This window comes from Pavona decussata, unplaced genomic scaffold (assembly GCF_977016875.1).
Source record: "Pavona decussata unplaced genomic scaffold, jaPavDecu1.1 SCAFFOLD_202, whole genome shotgun sequence".
In the NCBI taxonomy this organism is placed as follows: Eukaryota; Metazoa; Cnidaria; class Anthozoa; order Scleractinia; family Agariciidae; genus Pavona; species Pavona decussata.
In genome coordinates this window covers 89,167-112,500 of record NW_028145610.1, presented here as the reverse complement: position 1 = coordinate 112,500, position 23,334 = coordinate 89,167, and the positions used below count along the sequence as shown (strand labels likewise).

Sequence of the window (23,334 nt, the reverse complement as noted above, 5' to 3'; positions counted from 1 at the left end):
GAAATCGCTGTCGAAAGAAAAAAAATTGCGACCATGATCGCAACACAGACAAATGAGTGGTCATGGTACACTGAATATTCGTCTTTTGTAGACAACAGATATTCTTCGATGTGCGTAATTTCGTGTGTCGGGGGGGGGGGGGGGGGGAGGGAGCTTTGATTTCGCACGGAAAGCCTCGCACTGAATTAGCCTGAGACTCAACATGGCCCCGCGTGACCAATATCTGTTGCAGAGTCTACTAACCAAGCTTAAGTTTGTTGCTTTTTACTTTCCCCTTATCAGTAACTGCATGCTTTTAATATTTGTAAGAATGATGTTTTAAATTTACTAATTTGCACAGTACACCATCAGCTGGCAGCACACATTATTCGCCGATCAACTCGAAACTTCAACATCCCCCCCCCCCCCCCCCCGGGCAAACCCCGGGCATTTGAACTTTTGAAGATTGGATCGTTCAAATTCCCGCCCCCTCGGGCCAAAATGGTATTCAAATGCCCTACCTTATCGTCGGATTTGTCTGTCAAATGCCCCTCCTAAAGAAGAATCGTTGTTGGCTGCTGTTATGAGTTACTACAAAAACCACAACTTTAACATTGAAACAAATGACTGGAAATTGAATTTATTAAGTCGGACAATGTCAATCAGCAAGTGTAAGCTGTTCTAACTCCGAAACACGGCAAAGGTTGTATTAGCTAGCCGGCTACGTAGACTGTTCGAGTGGCAGGGTATTCTGCAGTTTAAGCCAAAGCGGCGGTTTTTCATTCGACAGTGTTTATTTCTTTCACTATTCACTGCGGGACAAAGCCGCAGCTTGACTCATTGCATAAAAAATCTACATCGTTTATATACAATCTATAAAAATAATTAATATTCAAGCACTCTCACTTTTGAAGATTTTGTAATGCTGTATCTCTTCCTTTAAACTCTTCCATCTCGTCCAAACACGTTTATAGCTGTTAGAGACTTCGGCGCCCCCCCCCCCCCCCCCACCCCCTCCAAAAAAGCGATTTGAAACCTGACACTTCAGGTTCAATTTTCCCCACCCCACCCAGGCAAGGTCAAATTCCACACCCCCGGGAAGGCCTTACCCGTCCAATTCCCTACTCCCGGGCACAGAAAATAGTCAAATGCCCGGGGTTTGCCCGGGGGGGGGGGGGGGATGTTGAAGTTTCGATTTGATCGGCGCATTAGTTTTCTCCCGCGTCATTGCTAATAATACTGCGCTGTTAATTGATTGTGTGAAACATTGAATACAACTGTTTTTCTATTTTTTAATAAAATTTAGATTACAGTTTGTAATATTATTTGCATTTCACTAGAATTGCTGCTTTCCTTTGAAGGAGGATACATTTTTATTACGTTGTTTTAGTTCACTCTTTTTTCTACAGAGGAAGTCTTATGACCGATTTAGACGGTACAACTTTTGCTTACGACTGTCGCATGCGATTTCTAGAGCTCGCGCTGCTCGCGCCATGCACATAATCACACACAACTCTCGTCATTCAACATTGCTTATACCTACGATTGTCGTAGGATTTTAAAACATGCTTTAAAATCCTATGACAAATTTTGGGACGTACACGACAGTCGTAAGCGAGTTGTAGGTTTGATTTACACGAAACAATCCGTGTCGTAGGCCTGTCGTAAGCTTGTCACATGCGCCAAAGTCGTACCGTGTAAATCGCCCTTTAAAGAGCAAATTAAAATAAGAGCCTAAATTATATGTTGATGTCTTTCAACAGCCAATAAGAAAAGATCCATGGTAATTATTTGAATTCGTGGATGCAAAGTTGTTGTTCTGATGAGTTTTAACTCTTTTGTTACTGACCAATCAGCCGATCTTGGTCTCGTATTAAGCAAGACTACATACAGCGAATTATTATTTGAGATCAAGTTGTTCTCTATTCAAGTATGGCAGGCTATTTCTTCGTCATTATTGATTTTCTTCTCTTGTGTTATCTTGGGGGAGCTTGGCTGCAGTACAATACAGAAGCCCATCAAGGTAAGGAAATAGCTTTTGACTGAAGTTGATAATCAAAAAAGTGTCATAAGATCTACAGGGTCCTAAAACCTTCTTGATCTTTACTGATTATGAAAGGTAATTTGTTCTTTTAGCATCTTTATCGATTTATATATGTAACAAAAACTCTTACCGGGTCCAAAAAGCTATAGGGGCTTGAAAACTACAGGGTCTCTGCACACAGACTGATTGAACCTAAATACGCAAGAAGACAGAAAGAGGTTCCAGGGTGAATTGAATATATAAATAGAACGCGAAATTCGAGCTTTCTTTTGTGATCAAGTCTGAATACGAATTTAAACACCGAAAATTCCAAACACTTATCTCATAGTACGTTTCTTATGACAAATTCTTAATTCTCAGTCACGCTTTTTTCATCTTATCGGCTCACTAACAAGGGAAAATTAAATCTTTTAGCTTTTCCTGCGAGTTCAGCAGTGTAAAAAAAAGCTTTTACTGCGTTAAAACAGAGATAAAATACCAGAAGGGTTTATCATTTTACCTTCGAAAGAACGATAAAATTTTCGAGTTTCTGGATTAAAGAAAAAAAAAACAGAAAAATAAATTTTGTGTTCAACTTACCAAAAATTAAATTAGGCTTAGACAGGTGCATTATTGCCAGAAACGACGAAATTTGCCAACTAGCGCAAACAAAACAATTAATATTTATTGTTAAAGTGAAGTATTTAAATAAGTGGAAACCATTCACTCTAGTACTCTAACTCTTTTTGGCCTGTATATCTACTATTTTATGGTGAACCAAAGAACAAGTGCTGAGGTGAATCCATGGATTTCCAACCGGGCGTTAGCCGCGGCTAGCAAAAATATGAGAAACAACACGAGGTAAAAACAAATTACACTTCAGTGCGAGTCAAACACCTGGCCTCGCGATTACTAGTTCGGATCCCCTACTACTGAGCAACGGGGGACCGCGTGGGAGCCAAGGCCTTTAGGCTCATGGGACAGACATCCTGCATACGGCTAGGATTTTAAGTGTTATGTTTTTCCGTTGTGGGAGAGCATGTTTTGAATCAAATTTCCTCGAACATTTACAACACCATACGATTCAATGTGTCCCTTTTCGCCTTTATGGCCTTCGAATCGTCAATCGCTGTTTTTTTTAATAATCGCACAAAAAGCGTTTTCCGAAAACTGTTATAAAATTCATGCCAACTTGTACAACAAATATTGTCTGCTTACAAAGAGTTCTTTTTCAGATAATTTTTATGCTAATATTCCAGCTGAATTATACCTATCCTCCCCCTTCTCTATCGGCAGTATAATAGGTACCGGTACCTGTTTCGTATACTTGCACGAATAACGTTTACCCAAAACGTTATTTTTCATTAACAGCCGTTTGCAACATTCATATACTTTACTTTGCATTATTTTTTTTAGTTTTTTGTTCTGTTTTATTTTGTTTTTTTTCTAATTATTCGTCGTCCATCATCCATAACTGATTAATATCCCAAAGAGTGGCGTTTGTCAAATGCTCTATTAAAATTTACGACTAATTTCCGACAAAAACGTCGTCAACCGTGGCACATGAGCTGTTTTCCCATAGCTACCCATAAAACCCATTTGGGGTCTACGTCAAAATGGAAGAATTATACGTCTCGTCTCAGCCAAAGATGCGTCGAATACATGTGTGCATGTAATCACTCTTATTCCGAAGAAAATTAAAGGTGAAACGCTTCCGGACAACTGGAGACCAATTTCGCTGATGAAAACTGACTTTAAAATTGCTACTAGAGCAATAGCTTCGAGAATATCTAAAATCCTGCCAGGCATCATTCATAGTGATCAAGCGGGTTTTGTTAAAAAGCGTTTTATTGGACAGAATATTCGCCTGATTTCAGATGTATTTGAGCGTTGTCACGACACCAATACTCCCGGCATCGCGTTATTTTTGGATTTCAAGGAAGCTTTTGACAGCATAGAATGGTCGTTTTTATCCAAGGCACTAGAAACTTTGGGTTTTGGAGATATGTTGGTTGAATGGATTAAAATCTTTTACACAAATCCACAAAGTGGTGTTACTAACAATGGCTTTGCAACACCTTTTTTTTTCTCTAAGGCGTGGAGTAAGACAGGGGTGCCCACTTTCTGGAATCCTTTTTGTTATTGGTGTGGAGTTTCTATCGTGCAATATTAGTAGCGACAAATCGATAAAGGATCTATCGCTAAACTCAAAAGAATTTAAATCATCCCAGTATGTTGACGACACTACTTGCCTTGTTGAAGATACTACATCGGCCGACAATCTGTTTAAAAAACTGGATTTTTTAGACTGTGTTCGAGGCTTGAACTGGATAGGTCCAAAACGGAGGCATTTTGGTTAGGTTCAAACAAGAACAGAACTGATACGCCCTTTGGTATTCGCTGGCCCAAGGATTATGTCAATGCACTTGGCATATGTTTTACACAGACCAGACTATTTATTCTGTTTACACGCATTGCTGTTTACACGCACTGCTGTGGGAGAAGTCATTAATGTATGTAAAATATGTTTCCGAAAGTGACATCTCCTAATACCACATTTTATCAGTTTCTTTAAAATTTTCTTTCGCTTTAGGTCTTCGCCACGAGCAAAATACTCCGGGATTCAAATTTGAATGATAAAGTTCAAGAGCCTTTACTGGGCAAAACAAACTTTGGGGCCGTTCATACACACGTCTTTCAAGAATCGTTACGGTCATCTTTCCGCCTGTGTTTTTGTCTAGCTCGTCTATTGCCACTTTTTTTCTGTCGTATCAGTCTGTTAAGCGAACGTCTGCTTTGCGAAAAGTTGAAGATTCCTCGTCCGAGCCAGAATAAGAGTGACACACATGCATAAGGCGCGAACTGTTTCCAAAACGTAACCAAAATGTCTTAAGCCCGCCGCACACTAGCCGATTTTTTGTCGGCCTACGAAAAATCTTTACTTGTCGGTTAGTATGCGGTGAATTTAGACAAGTCTGCGACAAGATCAGGGCTTGTTGGGCGTTATCTGCAAACCGTCTTGTCGGGCCTTGTCGGCTAGTGCCGAGTAGACCAAGACAATTTGTCGGAGCACGCGCGCGCCTCAACCAATTAGGAAATGTCATGAGAGTCACGTGCACAAGCGTCTTTCCCAACATGGCGGATATCGAAGCTGAGATCAGCGCGGAGATAGAGCAATGGACACCTGTAAAAGAGGACAATAACGCGAGTATTCTTTAGACAAACGGAAGTACCACTGGCACCCAGTCAGATCTTCGTTCCCAAGCTTTTCAATTAAGTTGTTATACAGCTGTTTCGACAAAGCTTGTCCTAAAAAAGCGTAAAAGCGTACGCGACAATGCCGAAAGGTAGTCTGGAAAATTCCCCATAAATTTCAATAAAAGCTCAGAATCCATAATGCCTCGACCGTACAACAAAGACTTGAAATGGCGGGCAATATGGATTCTGAGCTTTTATTTCGGCGTTGTCGCGTACGCTTTTACGCTTTTTTTGGACAACCTTTGTCGAAACAGCTGTATACACCCTGTTCATTTCGTCTGGTTATCCAGTTTTTAACTAATGTTGTTCTTGTGCTGCTCTTGCGACGCCTCGTTATCCTCCGTAGAAAAGTCAAGGTAAATAAAGCAAGTTTCAATTTTCGCCACGTCAGTGCAATAGGCACCATCTTGATTTTGGATGACTCAACCCCAAGCCTTAAAGCGGTTAGTACAGTCGCGACAAAAAATCGGCTGGTGTGCGGCAAGCTGAAGGCCCGACAAAATTTAGCCCGATTTGACCCCGACAACAAATCTGCAGTGCTACGACAAAAAATCGGCTAGTGTGCGGCAGCCTTTAATCTTAGAGGAAAACATATTCATCGCCAATTATTTGCACTTTGCTGATGGTACCTGCACCCTCAAACAAGCGTGCAAAGAAAGCACACGCGAGTGGTTTTGCTAAAAACCAAATGACAGGACGATCACCAGAAGCTTTCAAATTTGGGCGCATGACCCAGACTTCAGGTTCAGGCAACAGCGCGGCCATAATTGAAGCTTTTGATACGTAGCCTGCACAGGCCGTGTGCTTCAAGGTTTTGCTGCAATCAGCGCCGCGATGTCTTCGCTAAATAACGCACAGTGCAAAAAGTTTCACCACGCGGGATTATAAAGACTTCCTAGCTAGACTGAGAATAATATGCATTCAGCTTTTCAAACCTGTGGCGCATATTATTTCGTGAAAACTCACTTTGCACAGTGGATTCCGATCAGTCAAACTCCGAAAGTACTAAAAAAATTGAAATGTTCTGTGATTCTTATTATGAAAATTTCAACAAACGTACTGAAAGCGATGATGACACTATTGGTGGTGGATATTTCTTTCACAGTTGCTTACTAAACATCTTCCTTTCAGCGTCCTCCGAGGAAAAGAAAGTCCTTGATGCGATCAAAAAACAAATCCACGAGGGTAAAAAACAACAAGAATACGTTAAGAATCTAGTGGACAGAATAGCCGCAGAGATTGAACGGACCAATTGCACAGGTAAGAAGAAAACTGAATGCCCGACGGGAAATCACGAATGTACATTACTAACGGCTTAATTGTGGTATATCGTCATCGGAGGACCTTTAATATTCCCAGATGCTACCGCAAGTACCGCGCAAAATTGACGTGAGCAAGATTCGCTGAATAACGACAAGAAAATGGCGAAAATCCTCCTCAAAGAAATTTTTATCGAAAGTTCGCCGATAATATACTGTTTTTTTTTGTTTTAGACTATTTGTTACTTTATCTTTATCTCTAAAAAATGCGTGGTTATCCCCAACATTTGGATTCCAATAGCCCTTGCTAAGATCTACTTTCCCCGCATAGTCCCAAACCAGACGAAAAGACTTTCTTATTACTACGAAGACTTGGTTTGTTGAAACGAAATTCTACTGTAGCTTGGTAGTACGTTCTCTGTTTGATTACGCCTATACTATCTGGGGCGGGGTAATGCTGTCTTAAGCGGTGAGCTATAATTAATGCAGAACAAGGCGGTCAAAATCATACTTAGCCTACCAAGTTTTTCGTCTTTCAAATAAACACAACATGCACTTGGTTGGCCAACACTAATAACCTGCTTCACTAGTGTTTCAAAATGATAATGGTCTAATATACATTGATTTTGATACAAAGATAATTAGTGACGTTCATCCCTACAATACTAGCAACAAATTCAATTTTTATATAATTTACCGAGAGTCAATAGTAATTCTGTCAAGTACTGCATATCATATCAAGGTCTTGCCAATTGAAACAACCTACATAAATCACAACGGGACATTAAACCACTCTCACTTTTTAAGCAGGCTCCCAAACATTGTTGTTTTTCATATTTTTTTTATAGTCAACTCGTACATTTTTTATCCTGTAACGTTTTAGCCTGTCAAATAAAATTATTATTGTTAATGTTGATTTTATTATTAGCGGTGCTTCACTGAACTGAACAAACGCCATGGTAAAGTCGGTTGCCTGGTTAAATAGCATTGTAAAGTTCTTTGATAAATATAGGGCTAAGCTTAGCGGTAGAATCAACAAGAGGAACTGATGGTGATTATACCTATGCATTATACAGTTACCAACCTTCGAGTTCTTTCGCAGCGTTAATTCCTGACCATGCTTGCGGACCATGCTTGAAGATCTTAATATTTGAGGAAATATTGATTGCATGGTGATACATTTGTTCGTTTTGTTGTCTAATAACGGCTGTCCTTTTACATTGTTTATTGCACAAAGTCACAATACACAAGCATATTACATAATATTAAACTGGAAGCTTGTATATAGGGGTTTCTTCTGGCAAATTCACTTTCCAAAGCTGTGCGCACAAGAAACAAAAGAAACTTAGCAACTCGTGTTTCCAAATGGCGTTTTCATTAAATCCATTTGGTTTTAATTTGTCTTCAAGCCTTCTCCGTCAAGTTTTAATGCGTAAGATGCTGGTTTGTTAACATATAACGTAGACGGCATTGATAGTGCGATAGGCATTGCCACCGCGAATGCTTAATCGTAAACAACCACAAATAAGACAAGCCTACACCTGATTGTATTATTTATTTATTTCTTTTAACGTTCTCTCATTTTTAATTTCGCTATAGATCCACCAGAGATTACTGACATCTCTAGTAATCAGACAAAAAATGAGGGAGATGTTTTGATACTCACCTGTACGGCGTATGGTGATCCGACACCAAACATCACCTGGTCGCGAGTTTCTGATAACAGTGTTGTCGCTTTTCCTTTGACCATCAGTGGTAAACAGGATGAAGGAGTCTACAAATGTACTGCTGATAATGATGTTGGGAATGCTGCTACTAGAACTGTCAATGTCTTTGTAGAAAGTGAGTCAGGAGGTTTATGCTACCAGTGGAACTGTCATTGTTTTTGTACATTTTGGCACCTTTGGTACACTTTGGAGAAACTTTTGTTATTAAGTAGCTCTTTTATGAACTTTTATTTGAAATTGGTGGCAAGGCTTTTACAACGAAGTCAGGAATAATTGTTTTATCCAATCGATACCGCCGTGGGAAGTACATCTACATTATTGCATTTTAATTTTTAAACGTCATGTTTTCACAGAGGAATAAAAAAAAAACAAGAAATAAGAAACCTTCGGAGCATGGAAAGAAACATTCTCAGCTAATCGCTTATTGTTTAAAAATTACTAATATCAGTTTTTCGCAAGTATGAAGACCTATAAGCAAGTCTAAATATTACTCGTTATTGGTCTCTTTTTCCCTGTCAAATACCGCTTTTTGTTTGTAGCTTTGGTAGTTTATTTGTAATTTAGTTTTCGCCTCTCGCTTTTTTCTCTATTTTCGTTTTATAGATATATAGAAGTTCCGCTATTTGGTATTTTCACTTTTTACTGTTTCATGATACTCAAACAGCATAGATGCAATGTAGCAGAGCGAGATTAAAGACATTGAATTCGTTGTAGAGACGCATGACGACTCATTCGAACACGTGGAAACGTTCAAGCATGGGAAGGCAAAAGCCAAAGCCAGTTTCCTCCAGCTAGACGCAAGTTGTTTGCACTAATTGATGATGATCATCCTCCAAAACGTGGCGAAGTGCGAGACGAATTTCAAGGACCTGACCGGTAAGGGAGTCGGCGATGAATGTTACGGAAAAATTAGGGCAGTTAGAAAACAAATTTACAAAGGCGCAGAACAGAGTACGGGAATATTTGGACGAAACAAAAGTGGAGTTTTCGAACTCAGGCGAGATGGACAAAACGAAAGCGGAGTCTTCGAGCTCAGATGCGATAACGTCCAACGAAGAACAAGGTAAACGATCAAAATTTGGATTCTCCAAACTTTGATACTACAGCCATTGGTCCAAAACGTCACACGTGGACGCGAAAACTTGGCAACGCTACATGACGTCTCATTCAATCGGAACTCCAGTGGCTATTGGACAATATTTGTTGAGACAACTAAACCATGTTGATGTTCCAGTGTTTTCGGTAAACTTTAAGACCTATGAAAACTGGAAGGTAGTGTTTACGGCCTCCATTGGTATGGCGCCTCCGACACCAGACTATAAACTAAGTCAGCTACGAAAGTATTTGTCCGGAGAAGGTCTGAAATCTATTGAGGGTCTGGGAATTGCGTGCGAAGGAGTGAATTGATCGTAGGTTTGGTGTCAAGCGACGTAAAATCGCAGTTAATTTATTACAAATAGAAAATATTAGACCCATTTGACTGGAGAAATCTAAGGACATTGAGAACTTTGCGGATCTTTTGGAAGTCGAAGTTATCAACTTTAAGGAAGCAGGCAGATCGGCATAACTTGGAGATGGGTCGATGATGTACTTGAACCTTTTGAAAAAGATAACAGAACCCAAGCTCGGAGGATACCAAGGATGGGTCTTCGAGAATTTCAACGTCGAATCAGTAGAAACTCTGCGAAAGTGCTGGATGATACAAGAATCACAGTTCCCGACACGTCCGCACGAAACTATCAAAGGTCTGACGAAGGAAGAGGGGCGTCCTGACGTTCTTAGCAGAAAGTATTACCGCCAAGCGCATGGAACGACCGTGCCCGTTTGTAGAAATATAATCATGGGATTTCATAACTGCGAAATGTTCAGAAAGATGGATATCCCTTGTCGCTGGGATGTAAAAAAAGTAGCTGAAGTTGTGATTTTTATGATTAAGTGTATGCCACCCGAGAATTCCAGTGTCGACGGAGTAGAATCTGTGCTGTGAAAGGTTGTCGAGGAAACCACCACAGATTGTTACACTTGGCTTGAGCTCAAAACATTTGTTCAAACTCGCAGCGTTTGACCGTTAGATCAAGCCCAGAGAGGGCAAGCAAAGCGTACACCATCAGTACGGTTACGGCTGCACGTTCAGACGATACGGCCGAGCCATCCGCTGCCTTGACCACACAGGTCGGCACGGAGGGGAAGCACCAAACATTGACGGATAGGTCCCCCACCACCGTGACTGTGAAAACATCAGAAGCACCTCATTTTGTCGCTTTAGGACTGTTTCAGTAATCTTGAAAATTAGAAACCACCGACTGGAGGTGAACGCTCTCTCGCACGACGCAAGTACAAGAACCTATCTAAATGCAGATGGTGAAGCTAAATAAAGTCTACAAGGACATTGCCAAAGAGTAACACTAAATACACTCAGTGGAAGGGTTGAAACCTTCGAAACAACGAATGTTGAACTGGAAGAAGAAATTTTGTATGGGCAAATTAGAAGGAATGATAGATGCGCTAACAACCGACAGAGTTACTGGTAGCCTGAGCATAATCGATTGGAGAAAAGAGACAGGAAAGTGGAAACATCTCCAAGGTATTCAGTTTCCAAAACAAAGTTCACCTAGTCCAATTGTTGACATCCTCATTGGCCTCGATACTCTCCACTTGCATTACAAATATGAAGAGGTTTGACAGGGGAACCAATCGCGCGACTAACGCGTTTTGGCTGGACTTACATCGGAACTTCAGACAGCAATTCAGGACTTCGCGTTCAAACTAATTTCATTCACGCTTACTTTGTCCGAGAGGCGTCAAAGTTGGAGGAAATTGAAACAACTATTCATCAAGTTTTGGGTGATGGAGGTGGTCAACACGGAAGAACCCCATCATGAGTTTTGATCGCAGAGTTGGGCTGGAAAAGTACAAAAGTGAATGAAGCTGGTAGACTGACGTCATCAACTTCCTGTTTCGTTTAAAGAAATTCTCACCCATGTTGTCAGACAATTTCGAACTGGCGTTCAGATACTCTAATGTACTGAAAATAGGCTCTTCAAGTCAAAGCCTACTGAGTGACTGTATTTAACAATACACTTTCAAGGATTACATCCGCAACTATCTACAAAAGATTGACCCCTGGCAAAGTGTTTCCTCTCTCACTTTTCCATAATGAAACCAAATAGGGCAGCCTCGAAGACACGAATTGTTTTTAAGGCTCTTGCGAGGTATCAAGGTCTTTATTTGGACGATGTTATCTGTCAGGGCCCAACGTTACATCCCGAGCTCTTTCACGCTCTGTTCATTTCAGTGTCATTACAACCGCGAAAACAGGAGTCGCGCCGGTTGGCGCTATAAATGTCCCTCGTTTGGAATTGATGGGTTCTGTTCGCGGCCTAACGTTGACCGAGGAGACTTCGGTCGGACGGTAAAGACGTACTTTGGTGGTCACCTACCCCAAGTAGAAGATTTATGCCATTCGTCTCCAACAGAGTTGCCAAAATTCAAGGGTCAACGAAGTTCTGAACAGTGGAGATATATTCCAACGGACGACAATCCTGCGATTTTGGAACTAAAGATATGACAGCAACCGAACTGGCTAACTCTTAGACCTAGTGGAAACGCCGAAATGCTGAAGAGACGCGGAGTGTAAGTGGCCAGAAAATCGGATTAAACAGCTATCTTCTGCACCAAGAGAGATTCGAACACAATGGCGTTTCAGCAAAGAAGAATTGCAAGGTAGTCAAGAAAGTAAACTGATTGCGTCATCATAGAAAGATCATTAGACTGGCGTTTAACCCCCCTTCGATTTTCAAGTTATCCTCGACTCGCAAAGATACATGTGTAGGTTTCTTGCTTTCTACATATTTGCTGTCTACGCTAAGCACAACGAAAGGCCGAAGAAATTAGTCTATAAAATTGAAGCTGCTGAAGCTGTAATTATCCAAAAAGTCAAGCGTGGGAAAAGTAATGCGTGAAGTGCCCAAGGCGCCAGGCCAAACCTGCTGGAAAAATGATGGCACGTCTACCAAGGATCAGGGTAAAGGAAACTAAAAGCATTCTGTCGAGTTCCTGTAGATTTTGTTTGCCCATTCTTCATTGTTCAGGAAAGAGGGAAACCCAGAAAGAAAGGCTACCTGTGCGTATTCTTGACCTGCTTGTTTTCAAGAGCAGTGCATTTAGAAGTCTCGTTTGGAATGGATACTTACTTGTTTCTCAACACATTTTGTGGAATGATAAATCGCCTTCGGCAAGACTTATCTCCGACAACGAGGGTACGTTGTTGGAGCAAACATAGAGTTGCGCGAACTGGTCATGAAACTTGACAAGGGCGAAATTCAAAAGTCTGCTGCCAACAAATCAAACAATATTTCATCCATCACTGTAGTGACAGTATTGAGCAGGAAGTCTCAGAAGCCTTTCTAGGCTTATCAAGGAGACCCCTCTTACTAACTGTTAATAACTCAGGCGATATATGAAATTATGATAATCTATGTTAAAATAGAAATTCCTATAACAGGTCAAGGAATGAGCTACAACTTAATTATACTAATAGCGTCCAACAGATCAAGAGAGAAAATACTAATAAGTAAAGAGTAGAAAATGCAAGAATCTTTTACTAATATTTGCTCAGTAAATAGTTCCAGGCATGAATTCACAACAACTTACTTAACTGCATAAACCATTTAAATCATTCATTCATTTTAGATTATCGTCCAATCAACACACGCCTGTCGAGTGAATTGAACCATGTTGTTGTGAATGCAACATTCAGCATCACGTGCAGTGCACAGGCCAACCCACCTGCAAAGTATCGATACTACAAAGAGCACGAGAGTTTATTTAACACTTCAACTGGTAGTGATGCTGAGACGTATACAACCTCAGTTGGTGAAAGAGGACCTCAGGTGAACTACAGTTGTACACCATTCAATGAATATGGCGATGGACCCAAGGAAACAATGACAATAACAGTCAGAGGTAATTAAACTGCTTGGTGGGCTCCCAAACGATTGTTAGTTGTTTTAGGTATGGTTTGTTGAATTATTTTCTAATTAGCACAGAATGCTACTTTGAATCCAGCGGATTTGTATGTTGTGAGAGGGTCGTGGTCTAATTTAGTTGTCTACTCGGTGTTAAAGGGATTTCAAACTTATTCCGCCGACTAACTTTATACTGCACAGAATTTCATAATGCATTTCATTGTGCAATAATGTTCAAACGCGAAGTGCATACACAAATTTTCTGTTGTTCAGGACGACCTTCTTGTCTGAAGAGACTGTACACGTTAGAACGGATAAGGCGAATTTCGGCTTTTCACCGAATTGGCTGATTTTTCTATGAACATCAATCATTACATCCTATAAACAAATATCACATTTACTGAGTTCAATGCGATTTTTTTCGTTGTTGGCGAGGCGGTTTACAAGGTGACCTTAAAACTACCCAATTTACCTTTGGGGACTCTACGATTTATCTAAACATTGCTGGTGCTGCCAAAACGTCATTCCTTGCTTAAACAGCTTGAATATTTTACACATTGAATTTCCAGTTGTCAATAAGTTAAACTTTTGTTTTCTGTGAAATTTTGACTGAGTTACCTTTTTTTTTTTTTTTAAATACGTCCTCCTAAACTTGTTTTTTCAGAATGTGTTAAACGTGACATACATGTAGTTAAAGCCTATTTTCACAAAAGTGGAACCTGACTTAGGGTCAAATCTATTTTAACTCAAAAGCACTAACACCAATCTACTTATGTATGGAATAAAATTTGTGGGCAATCTACGCTGCGTGCCGTACAGAGCTCCGCAATTTCCCTAATAGTTACGAATTTCAATCAATAACTTTCAATAACTTTATTTGTGTCAAAGTACTTTAGCATACCTGCTAATTGGAGACACAGTAAATACCAAATAAATATTAAGTATAATAAAATTCTAGGATACTGGAATGCTAGATACTACTAGATACTACTATCTCCGAAGCAAATCATGCACAGCATCACGCGTAAATGCCAGGCATCTTTTTTGTACTGTAATGGAACTGTCAACATTGTTCAGAGAGAGCACAGGTTCGCTCTGGTCACTTGAGCTGTCTTCAAGCCAGTTAGTAGATTTGGATCTCAAACTGCGGACCTTCATGGTTGGAGCTTTCTTTTCTTTTTTGGCTGGCCTCTGTTTGTGCAAGTTTTTTGGATGCGTAGCTTTAGGTTTCGAGCGACAGACCTTTGGCAAGTGTCCAACTTTTTTACAGGGATTGCACGTGGCCTTGATGGCGCCGCATTCATCAGGACTGTGTCCGTTCGTTCCACCACACATGTAACAGTTGAACTGTTTCGCTGGAAATCCGCGAGAGGAGTGCACGTGGTCAATCTGGATTGGGTTTTCCTTGGTTTCTTGTGACAGAATTCGTGCTTCTTGTACCACCGTCTCTGCACTTCGCGCAATTGTGATCGTCTTTGCGAGTTCCAGGTCGTCCTGTTGGAGAAGTTTGTGCTTCAAGATACCGGAGGAACATTTCTCGACGATTTGGTTACCAGCTCTCAAATGCTGGTCAGATACATGTCGATCGACTCGTCTGTCTTTTGAGCTCGCGATCTGAACTTGTAGCGTTCTGCCACTACGTTTCGTTTTGGTGCAGTGTCCACTCAGGGCAGTTTTCACCTCTCCAAGGGTCTTGTGCTCTCCAGGGAGCGTATCGAAAATACGTTGTACGTCGGGGCCAAGGCAGTGCAGCATCGTAGCTCTCTGAACCGCATCGTCCTTCTTTTTCAGATCTGAGGCTATGACGTATCAATGTTGAACGCCTTGGGTGCGGGCAACGACCGTTCCATTCAGTGTGGAAGTTCTGCCGGCTCTGGCTGGTCGGTTACTGGATTTTCTACTGAAATTGGCTACCGGTTCTGGCTGTACTGGATTGTCTGCCGGGTCTGGCGGTCCTGGACTTTCTGCTAGTTCTACAGTTACGAGTTCATCCTCGTCGCCAATGTGTTGTGTAGTCATTTACTACTTAAGTGAGGAGATACACACTCTTCCATTGCTTTCTATGTAATGTCCTTTATTCACTAAGCAATTATCTATATTGGAGTGTAATTATTATTCTACTTCATTCTTTTTTAATACGCGCCTGGCACTAGAAAAATCTAAACAGAATCTTGAAGCACTGTACGAGGACAAAGTAGAAGAGTTTATACTACGCGCAAGTGCTCGATGGCACGAACACGATAAAAAGAATAGCAAAAATTTTTTTTAAATCTCGAGAAACGCACCCATGCTAAAAAGCACGTAAGAAAGCTGCATATTAGCGGTGTAATTTCTACTGACCCCTTTATGATTATGGATTCACAACGCAAATTTTATAAGAACTTATATCGTAGTAGAAATGTTAATCTAGATAATGCAGAATCATCGATTTTTTTTGATAGTCCAAATTTACCCACATGAGTCAAGAATAATATGTGAGGAAGAAATAATTGCGGGGGAATGGCAGAACGTTCTCAAAACCTTTCCAACTGCAGAAACGCCAGGCAACGACGGGATACCCATTGAATTTTATAACACCTTTTGGCCATTACCTGGTGATACTTTTATTAACTCCTTTAAAGAAGCTTTTATGAAGAAGGAAATGTCCCCATCTCAGAGACAGGCAGTGATTACTCTTATTGAGAAACAGGACAAGGATAGGACTTACTTAGAAAATTGGAGGTCAATCTCCTTGACTAACATCGACGCCAAAGTTATAGCGACCCGTATTGTCAAAGTTTTACCTGAAATCATTCATAGCAATCAAACTGGGTACGTTTCAGGTCGCTACATAAGGGAAGCCGCAAGATCAATTCTAGATATAATGAATTATACGAAATTAATAAAGATCATGTCAGATCACTACAATTTAAAATCGGTGATAAAATTTTTGATCCAGCACTTAGCAAGTCTAAGGATTTCTACGGTTTGCTAATATCCAGTAAGGCGACAGAGTCCAGAGGCTTCACAAAGTTGAAATCAAAATTTTCTATTGATGATGTGGAAACGAAAAAGGCCTTCTCATTAATAAGGTCCTGTATCTGCGAGACATATGTGCAATGCTTTCAATTTAAAATACTAAATGACATTTTATTCACAAATTCCCGCTTAGCTAAGATAGGTTTAATACAAAGCGATCTTTGCACGTTTTACAATACTAGTGCGGAAACAATTGATCACTTCTTTTTTACTGTGTTTACTCACGTGCATTTTGGGAAGAATTTGAATCTTATTGGATCGCTATAGCCAAAGAACAAAGAAAACTTGAGTTAAATACTATTTTAATTGGTGTCACAGGTACTAATTGTTCTCTGTTTAATTACTTAATCGTTTTAGGTAAGCTACATTTATGGAATTGCCGTAGGAATAATAGTCTTCCTTTTTCCCCTTCGTTAAAAGAAAATATGTAACTGAATGTCACATTGCTGCTAAGTTTAATAATAGGAAGATGCTAGAGGCTAAATGGAAACCCATTTTGAATTATAATAGGTACATAGGTGTGTAAGCGAAAAAAAAATGTAAAAAGTAGTGTAAGAATTGCAGTCTAAGGAAGTATTATATAGTATAAGTAATAATATAAGTATAAGTAACGTATTGTAGGTGGTATTGTAAGTAGTCGTCTTGTTTTGTAAAGTAGTGTTCTTCGTGTTTCAATAAAAACAAATTATTCTACTTCAACTCAGTACTTTCACATCATGCTGTAACATGCAGTAGTTTCACATAAAGTAACAGTTACACATGTCCTTGTTACTATAGTAATCAATACACTACAGCGGCCATGGTATATAAGCCATTATACCATGCCCGAAGAATGTCGACCATTTAATTGTCTTCTGGTTGTTCTTTCAAAGCAAAATCAGCAATATATTGCAATAGTTCTTGAATGTTTTTAATAAAACAATTATTCCGCTGGCGCTTGTTGGATATGATCATGAGATGCTATCTATCATCTCATAATAATTCCAAGCGCGCTCATGGAATAATTGTTAATTATATGTCTGGCTTAACGCCTGAACTTGGCCCGTTATTTTACGGATATGGTGAATGTTAGGAACTAGCTTGTTTATTTGGTTGCCGGCTACAGTTTATTCTGAAGAGATTTATCATACAAAGGAGAATACCACCCCGTTCTGGACAATTCTGTCTATACACTTGTAATAATTGTATAAACCAATAAAATTGGTGGTCTTGACATTTTTGTATCTTTACTTTTGTTAGATGGTATCGTTACATCGCATTTTCTTAGTGGCCTCAATAGGAAGTACCGGGACCAACTGAATTCTTATTTGGTGCCTGTCCTCCAGAGTTCATCCCGCAGTTGGTTTGTGAAGTGTTGGCGTGCTACGACAGATGGCTGGGCAGCATCTACATTTCACAGCAACTGTGATGGAAAGGGTCGCACTGTTACTATAATACAAGTCGGCAATTACATATTTGGTGGATACACTGACGTTTCTTGGTCCAGTAAGTATCAGTTTAAGGTACCACGATTTTATTAAACGATCAGATTCATGGATTCGTTGTAGTCCACGACAATTGTTTTCCAACAAAGTAGCATAAGTAGCAGTTGTTTTCGTCTGAGAGCGCGGGAGCTGAGAAAACTTGTAAAGACCTGAAGCAAGAGAAGGAAAAAAAATGGTATTGGGAAAGGGAAAGGGGAAACTGCTTTTCTTTTACTTCCTTGTTTGTTTGTTTTTGTTTCTGTTTTTGTGTGTGTGTTTTGTTTTCTTTATTTGTTTTGTTTTGTTTGTTTGTGTTTTTTTTTTGGGGGGGGGGGAGGGGGTGAAGGGTGTTGTTTTCATTTTCTCTCTGGAAGCTTTAGTTTGTTTCTTCGAGCTCACTTGGAAGGGAAAAGTCACTACTATGCCAGCTACCAACAAAGCAGTGGCGATATTTCGCGACGGTGCAGTGCTTTCACCTTATTTTTCTTCGCTTACTGAAAGGGCGTCTGAGCAACAGCTGGGATCTGTGTTCTGATTTATGAACTGTAAAAAGATTCCAGAGCTCGAGAATCTCTCTACGATGGCAGAATTACCTTAGATGATAAAACCAAATACTCGTTTCCACTCCCCCACCGACCCAACACCACAGTTTCTTTAGAAACTAACCCTTATTTATATATCTATTATTTGTTTAGTTTTGCTTGTTTTCTTGTTTGTTTGTTTGTTGTTCTTGTTTTTTGCTTTTTTTTTGGGGGGGGGGGGTGGGGGGGGGGGGGGGAGGAAGGGGTTGTTTTCATTTTCTTTCTGGAAGCCTTCGTTCGCTTCTACGAGCTCACTGGGAAGAGAAAAACGTCACTGCTTTGCCGGCTATCAACAAAGCAGTCGCGATATTTCGCGACGGTGCAGTGCTTTCACCTTACTTTGTTCGCTTACTGAAAGGGCGTCTGAGCAACAAGCTGGAAAATTGAACACTTATGACGCAACATAATCATGGCTTTATTTAAATGTTTTATAATTATATATTTTTTACTCAGACTTGTTTTTGCTTTGAAGCACATATGCAATCTTAAAATAAAGCGTGACTCAGGCCTGCAAGTCGTGTTTCAAGCGCGTGTTTACGATTTCATGCGAGCGGTGAAATCATAATATACTTTGAGTTACTCCGAGTCGCTCGGTTTCTTCTGCAGCGAAAGAGACTGTTTTGACGCTCTTATCAAAATTATTCATCATAATCTTCCGACTTATTCATTTTATCTGCTGAATAAAGTTATCCCACTTTGAGCAACTGGAACCAGAAAGTGAAATACGCGCACACCAGAGTAAAATTAAAAGGTGTAAATGCCTTTTTCTGTATAGGCCTCAGCGCAGAATCATGAATGACGTCTTATCGTCAGCAACCGGTCGGGATTAGTATCGTATCTTTTGGGGAATCGAAACAGACGTCAATATCGAAGTTACTCTACGGATTTAGAAGTTAGCTCATGCAAAGTACGCTCCCAATTGGATCTCTGTCCCGTTATTTCTGTACACGCACGGGTGAAAATTATAATGCTGTAGGTTGGTGGCATCACGTTCATTTTCATTTATAAGCGTTTACAGATACTAGAAACACAAAAAATCCTTCTCTATTTTTCTCCTAAGTGTCAACTAAGTTAATAAGGTGATTTATGAACTGTAAAAAGATTCCAGAGCTGTAGAATCTCTCTACGGTGGTAGAATTACCTTAGATGATAAAACCAAATACAGTTTTTCACTTCCCACCAACTCAACACTACAGTTTCTTTAAAAAAGTAACCTGAATATACATATAAAAATACATTTCCACGATAATGGTAAGCCAACTGTGCTTGTTTTCCTTTCCTAGGTTCTTGCAGTTATGCTTCATCCAGTAAATCATTTATCTTCTCGCTGTATAACATCAATGGCTACGCTCCTGTTAAGCTGCAGATCAAGTCAGGGGACACCAGTTACGCTATATACACATGCTCTAGTTACGGCCCAACGTTTGGTGCCGGACCCGACATCTACATACCAGACAACGCAGGGAGCAACCGATATTCTTACACCTTTTGTGGCTCCACTTACCCCCTCCCCCCAGGGTATTCTTCATCTGGTAATTCCTGTACATTTTATGCAGGAAGCTTCTTTTTCACTCCCACTGATATTGAAGTATTCTACGAAACAACCACTTAGGACAAACCAACAATATACTGTGCTTCCCGTTAACCGACCGACCCTTGTAATATTTAAAGTTTAAGATGATGATGACTCCCAATGTTTGTAATTCCCAGTTCTCCCGATCTCGCCTTAGTATCTCCTTTTTTTTTTTCATTTTCACTTAGACAACTGCGGTAACTCTGAGGAGCCGTTTTCTTCCCACATCAGAGTTTTTTTTGTTATTGTTGTTGTTGTTGTTTTTTTTTTTCTTTTCTTCGCAGATCAGGAGTTTCTTTCCATAATTTCGTTTTTATTTTATTTTGCACATTTCTTTTGACTAAGTTAACCGACGGCACAGTATAGATTAACTGGTACTAGCCAACTGTTACGGAGGATTTCGCAGTTTTGCACGGAATTAGGAGCTTAATGTTCAGCAGAAAATTTTGATCGTAGCACAAACAAATATATAGCTTGCATACGAAAATATTCATCACAAGTTGACGGTCCGTAATTGAACTATATTTAATCATAAAAAGAAAGGAGTTGGGTCTTCTTCCAAATTATTTATTCACTTTTGCTGCAAGAAGTTAAATCGCTTTAAGATATTCGCTGTTTTCTTGTTCTCTGAAACTTTAAAAAAACAACAGAAGCAAAATGTAAACAACTTGTGAAGCTAAATTAGTATTTCTTTTGTTTGTCCCTTGAGGATTCTGAAGTATTGTACTAAACTTAAGCCGACAATTACCTTCTTTAGTTCGTTAAGTTTAAAATTACTTTTGTATGGAGCTGGTTTCGTTTACTTTAGAAGTAGATAGCTTTCTATACGATTAATTTACAGCTAGTAAATTCAGCTGTCCTGTTATTTCCTAGTTGAATTGGTTCTCGTTAGAGGTGTAGATGTGCTCAACTCACAGCTGTTCGTTTGTCGTTGAATTTTCTAGTTGTAATTTAGTGTATTCAGAAAGACGTTTGCCGCTGGACAGGGGCACCCAACAGATCGTTTCGGTAAATTATCTGTTCGGAAGGCCCTTCATCCCCTATTAATTTCTGAAGGGAATTTTCACCTCGAACTTTCGTGATATGGGAAATTTAAGGCCTAGTGTTTTCGGATTGATAAAAATGTCGTTTCGGGTACCGAAAAAAGGTCAGCTAAGATTTTCGGAAAGGAAATAAGACCAAAGGTTTTCGGGAAATGGACAAAGATGCCTTAGTAATTTCGAAAAGACTCAGGTAGCCCTAGAATGACCGAACAGATAAAAATATTATAGCGCTGCCTACAATGAACCTACAGAGTTTTATAGGCACTCCAGATAGCCTCAAATAGCGTTTCAAAGCGTCTGAGAGAAAACTGTCGTTGGGTGCCCCTGGCTGGAACTAGTTTTCCAAGCTGGACTCACAATCTTGAAGACTAAACGACAATTTTAATTTAGTTCGCTATCTACAAAGACTCTTGTTCCGCTCTTAATGGTTTTTCATTTAATTCTATTAACACGGAAATAGCACCTTGTAAAAGAAATAATTCATGTACAAGCAAACCCTTGTTGTACAATGTTCCTTCAAATTACAAGTTGAGTCAGAATAAAGCTCTGTTGGACCAAATTCTCGTTTCTGTTGCTGAAGTTCTGTCCAGTTCGTGGTTAGATCCTGGTACCACCTTGAGAAGTGACAGTTTCTCCCTGCAAGCGAGTGCTCCCAATTGAGTGAAATTTTCCCCGTTGCGTTCCTGTCTAGCTTTCGTTGCAGTTTCCGCGTATTTCCCGCAGAAGCAGGAAAAATGTACTGTCACACTACAGAACATGCGTTTTTTCTTTTTTCATCATTCAGGCGAGCGGAGGAAAGCGCGGAGCGCGAGTCACACCCTTCCCGTCGCGCGTGACCTGCAGTTCGCTTGTGACCCGCTCGTTTGCTTCCGCTAGCCTAAAAAATGTAACAAGAAATAAATAAATAAATAAATAAATAAATAACGCCTGTTCTTCAGACTAAATAGTAAAAAAACAGAGGCTGACCTAAGAGATAACTAATAGAGCGAACAGAGCATACACACTGAGTTAGACCGCTCTCCACGACGGAGAATTCTGGGTTGATAGCTGTCTATTTTTTCTCCGCCATTCTCGTAGGCAGAAACTTACTTTGTACAGATTAATTACAATTACAATTCCACTACTACATTATTTTACGATGTGACCGGAGAAGATCTCGTATCCCTGGTTTCATTAGTGTATAGCTGAGTAGCAGAAAAAACCTACCTGATGTGGAATAATGAATAACTTAACCGATGTTTTAACAAATCATAGTCGCGGAAATTTTACTCATTGCTTGCACTTTAGGCAAAAAGTGAAATATCAGCGTGTATTATATCTAAAAAATCAAGAATAGGGTACATATACTCGAACTTATAAATTTACGTGTCCTGTATAGCCTTGAAAATGGTATTCTGTTGACACTGATTCGTGTTTAAGGCCGGGTAACAAAAGAGTGATTGTCAGTTAAAGGTATTCCTTAATTATGCATTAGAAAATTCTGTTATGTAAGAAGACTATGTCGGTTCGTAATTAAGAGTAATTAATTGTTATTGTCAATGTACTTTATTTTGATTACTTTATCATAGTGGCAACTGAACATTAGATTTTTATAGATTAGAATTAATTTTTAATTAAATATTAAAAATTACTACAACCAAATTATCAACATCTCTCCTAATTTTCCATACCACTGTGGACAGGGATATTGTATTTGGTCGACTGGACTAGAGAAGACTGGCTTTGTAAAACGAGGACTTGTAAGACGCAGATTTGTAATGTTGTAAAACTCGGACTTGTAAAAGGAGGATTTGTAAAACGAGGATTTGTTAAACGCGGACTTGTAAAACGAGGATTTGTTAGACGCGGACTTGTAAAAGGAGGATTTGTAATGTTGTAAAACTCGGACTTGTAAAAGGAGGATTTGTAAAACGAGGATTTGTTAGACGCGGACTTGTAAAACGAGGATTTGTAAAACGCGGACTTGTAAAAGGAGGGTTTGTAAAACGCGGACTTGTAAAATGAATCATAATTCTTTACAGAAACATGTGCATTCATCTCAGGGGCATCCAACGACAGTTTTCAGTCAGATCCCATGAAACGCTATTTTAGGCTATCTGTAGGTTCATTTTAGGCTGCGCTATAATATTTTTATCTGTTCGGTCATTCTAGGGGAACTTCAGTCTTTTCGAAATTACTAGGGCATTTTTGTCCATTTCGCGAAAACCTTAGGTCTTATTTCCTTTCCGAAAATCTTAGCTGACCTTTTTTCGGTGCCGAAACGACATTTTTATCAATCCGAAAACACTAGGCCTTAAATTTTCCATGTCAAGAAAGTTTAAGGTGAAAATTCCCCTCAGAAAATTGTAGGGGATTAAGGGCCTTCCGAACAGATAATTTATCGAAACTATCCGTTGGGTGCCCCTGTCATCTTGTCCTATAAAAACAGGTTACTGCAAATAAA

At 39.7% G+C, this 23,334-nt stretch overlaps 1 protein-coding gene and 1 pseudogene across 2 annotated transcripts in view; one reads left to right on the top strand and one right to left on the bottom strand.

Annotated features, from left to right (window-relative positions):
* The window catches only part of LOC146460960 (uncharacterized), an 89,887-nt pseudogene that overhangs the window by 31,033 nt on the left and 35,520 nt on the right, over window positions 1-23,334 (bottom strand). The window lies entirely within an intron of this gene.
* LOC146460964 (uncharacterized) lies at window positions 5,138-21,815 on the top strand. The gene is made up of 6 exons (XM_085087259.1): window positions 5,138-5,210; window positions 6,392-6,520; window positions 8,119-8,361; window positions 12,939-13,211; window positions 17,471-17,716; window positions 19,559-21,815. Exons 1-6 carry the CDS (start codon window positions 5,138-5,140, stop codon window positions 19,885-19,887), a joined length of 1,293 nt encoding a protein of 430 aa, XP_084943385.1. The 3' UTR covers window positions 19,888-21,815.

Excerpts from the sequence above, each read along its gene's own strand:
- LOC146460964 (XM_085087259.1), top strand. The coding sequence starts at position 5,138 with ATGGCGGATATCGAAGCTGAGATCAGCGCGGAGATAGAGCAATGGACA. Across the intron at positions 6,521-8,118 it reads TGAACGGACCAATTGCACAG|ATCCACCAGAGATTACTGAC; the intron begins GTAAGAAGAAAA and ends ATTTCGCTATAG. Across the intron at positions 13,212-17,470 it reads AATGACAATAACAGTCAGAG|ATGGTATCGTTACATCGCAT; the intron begins GTAATTAAACTG and ends TACTTTTGTTAG.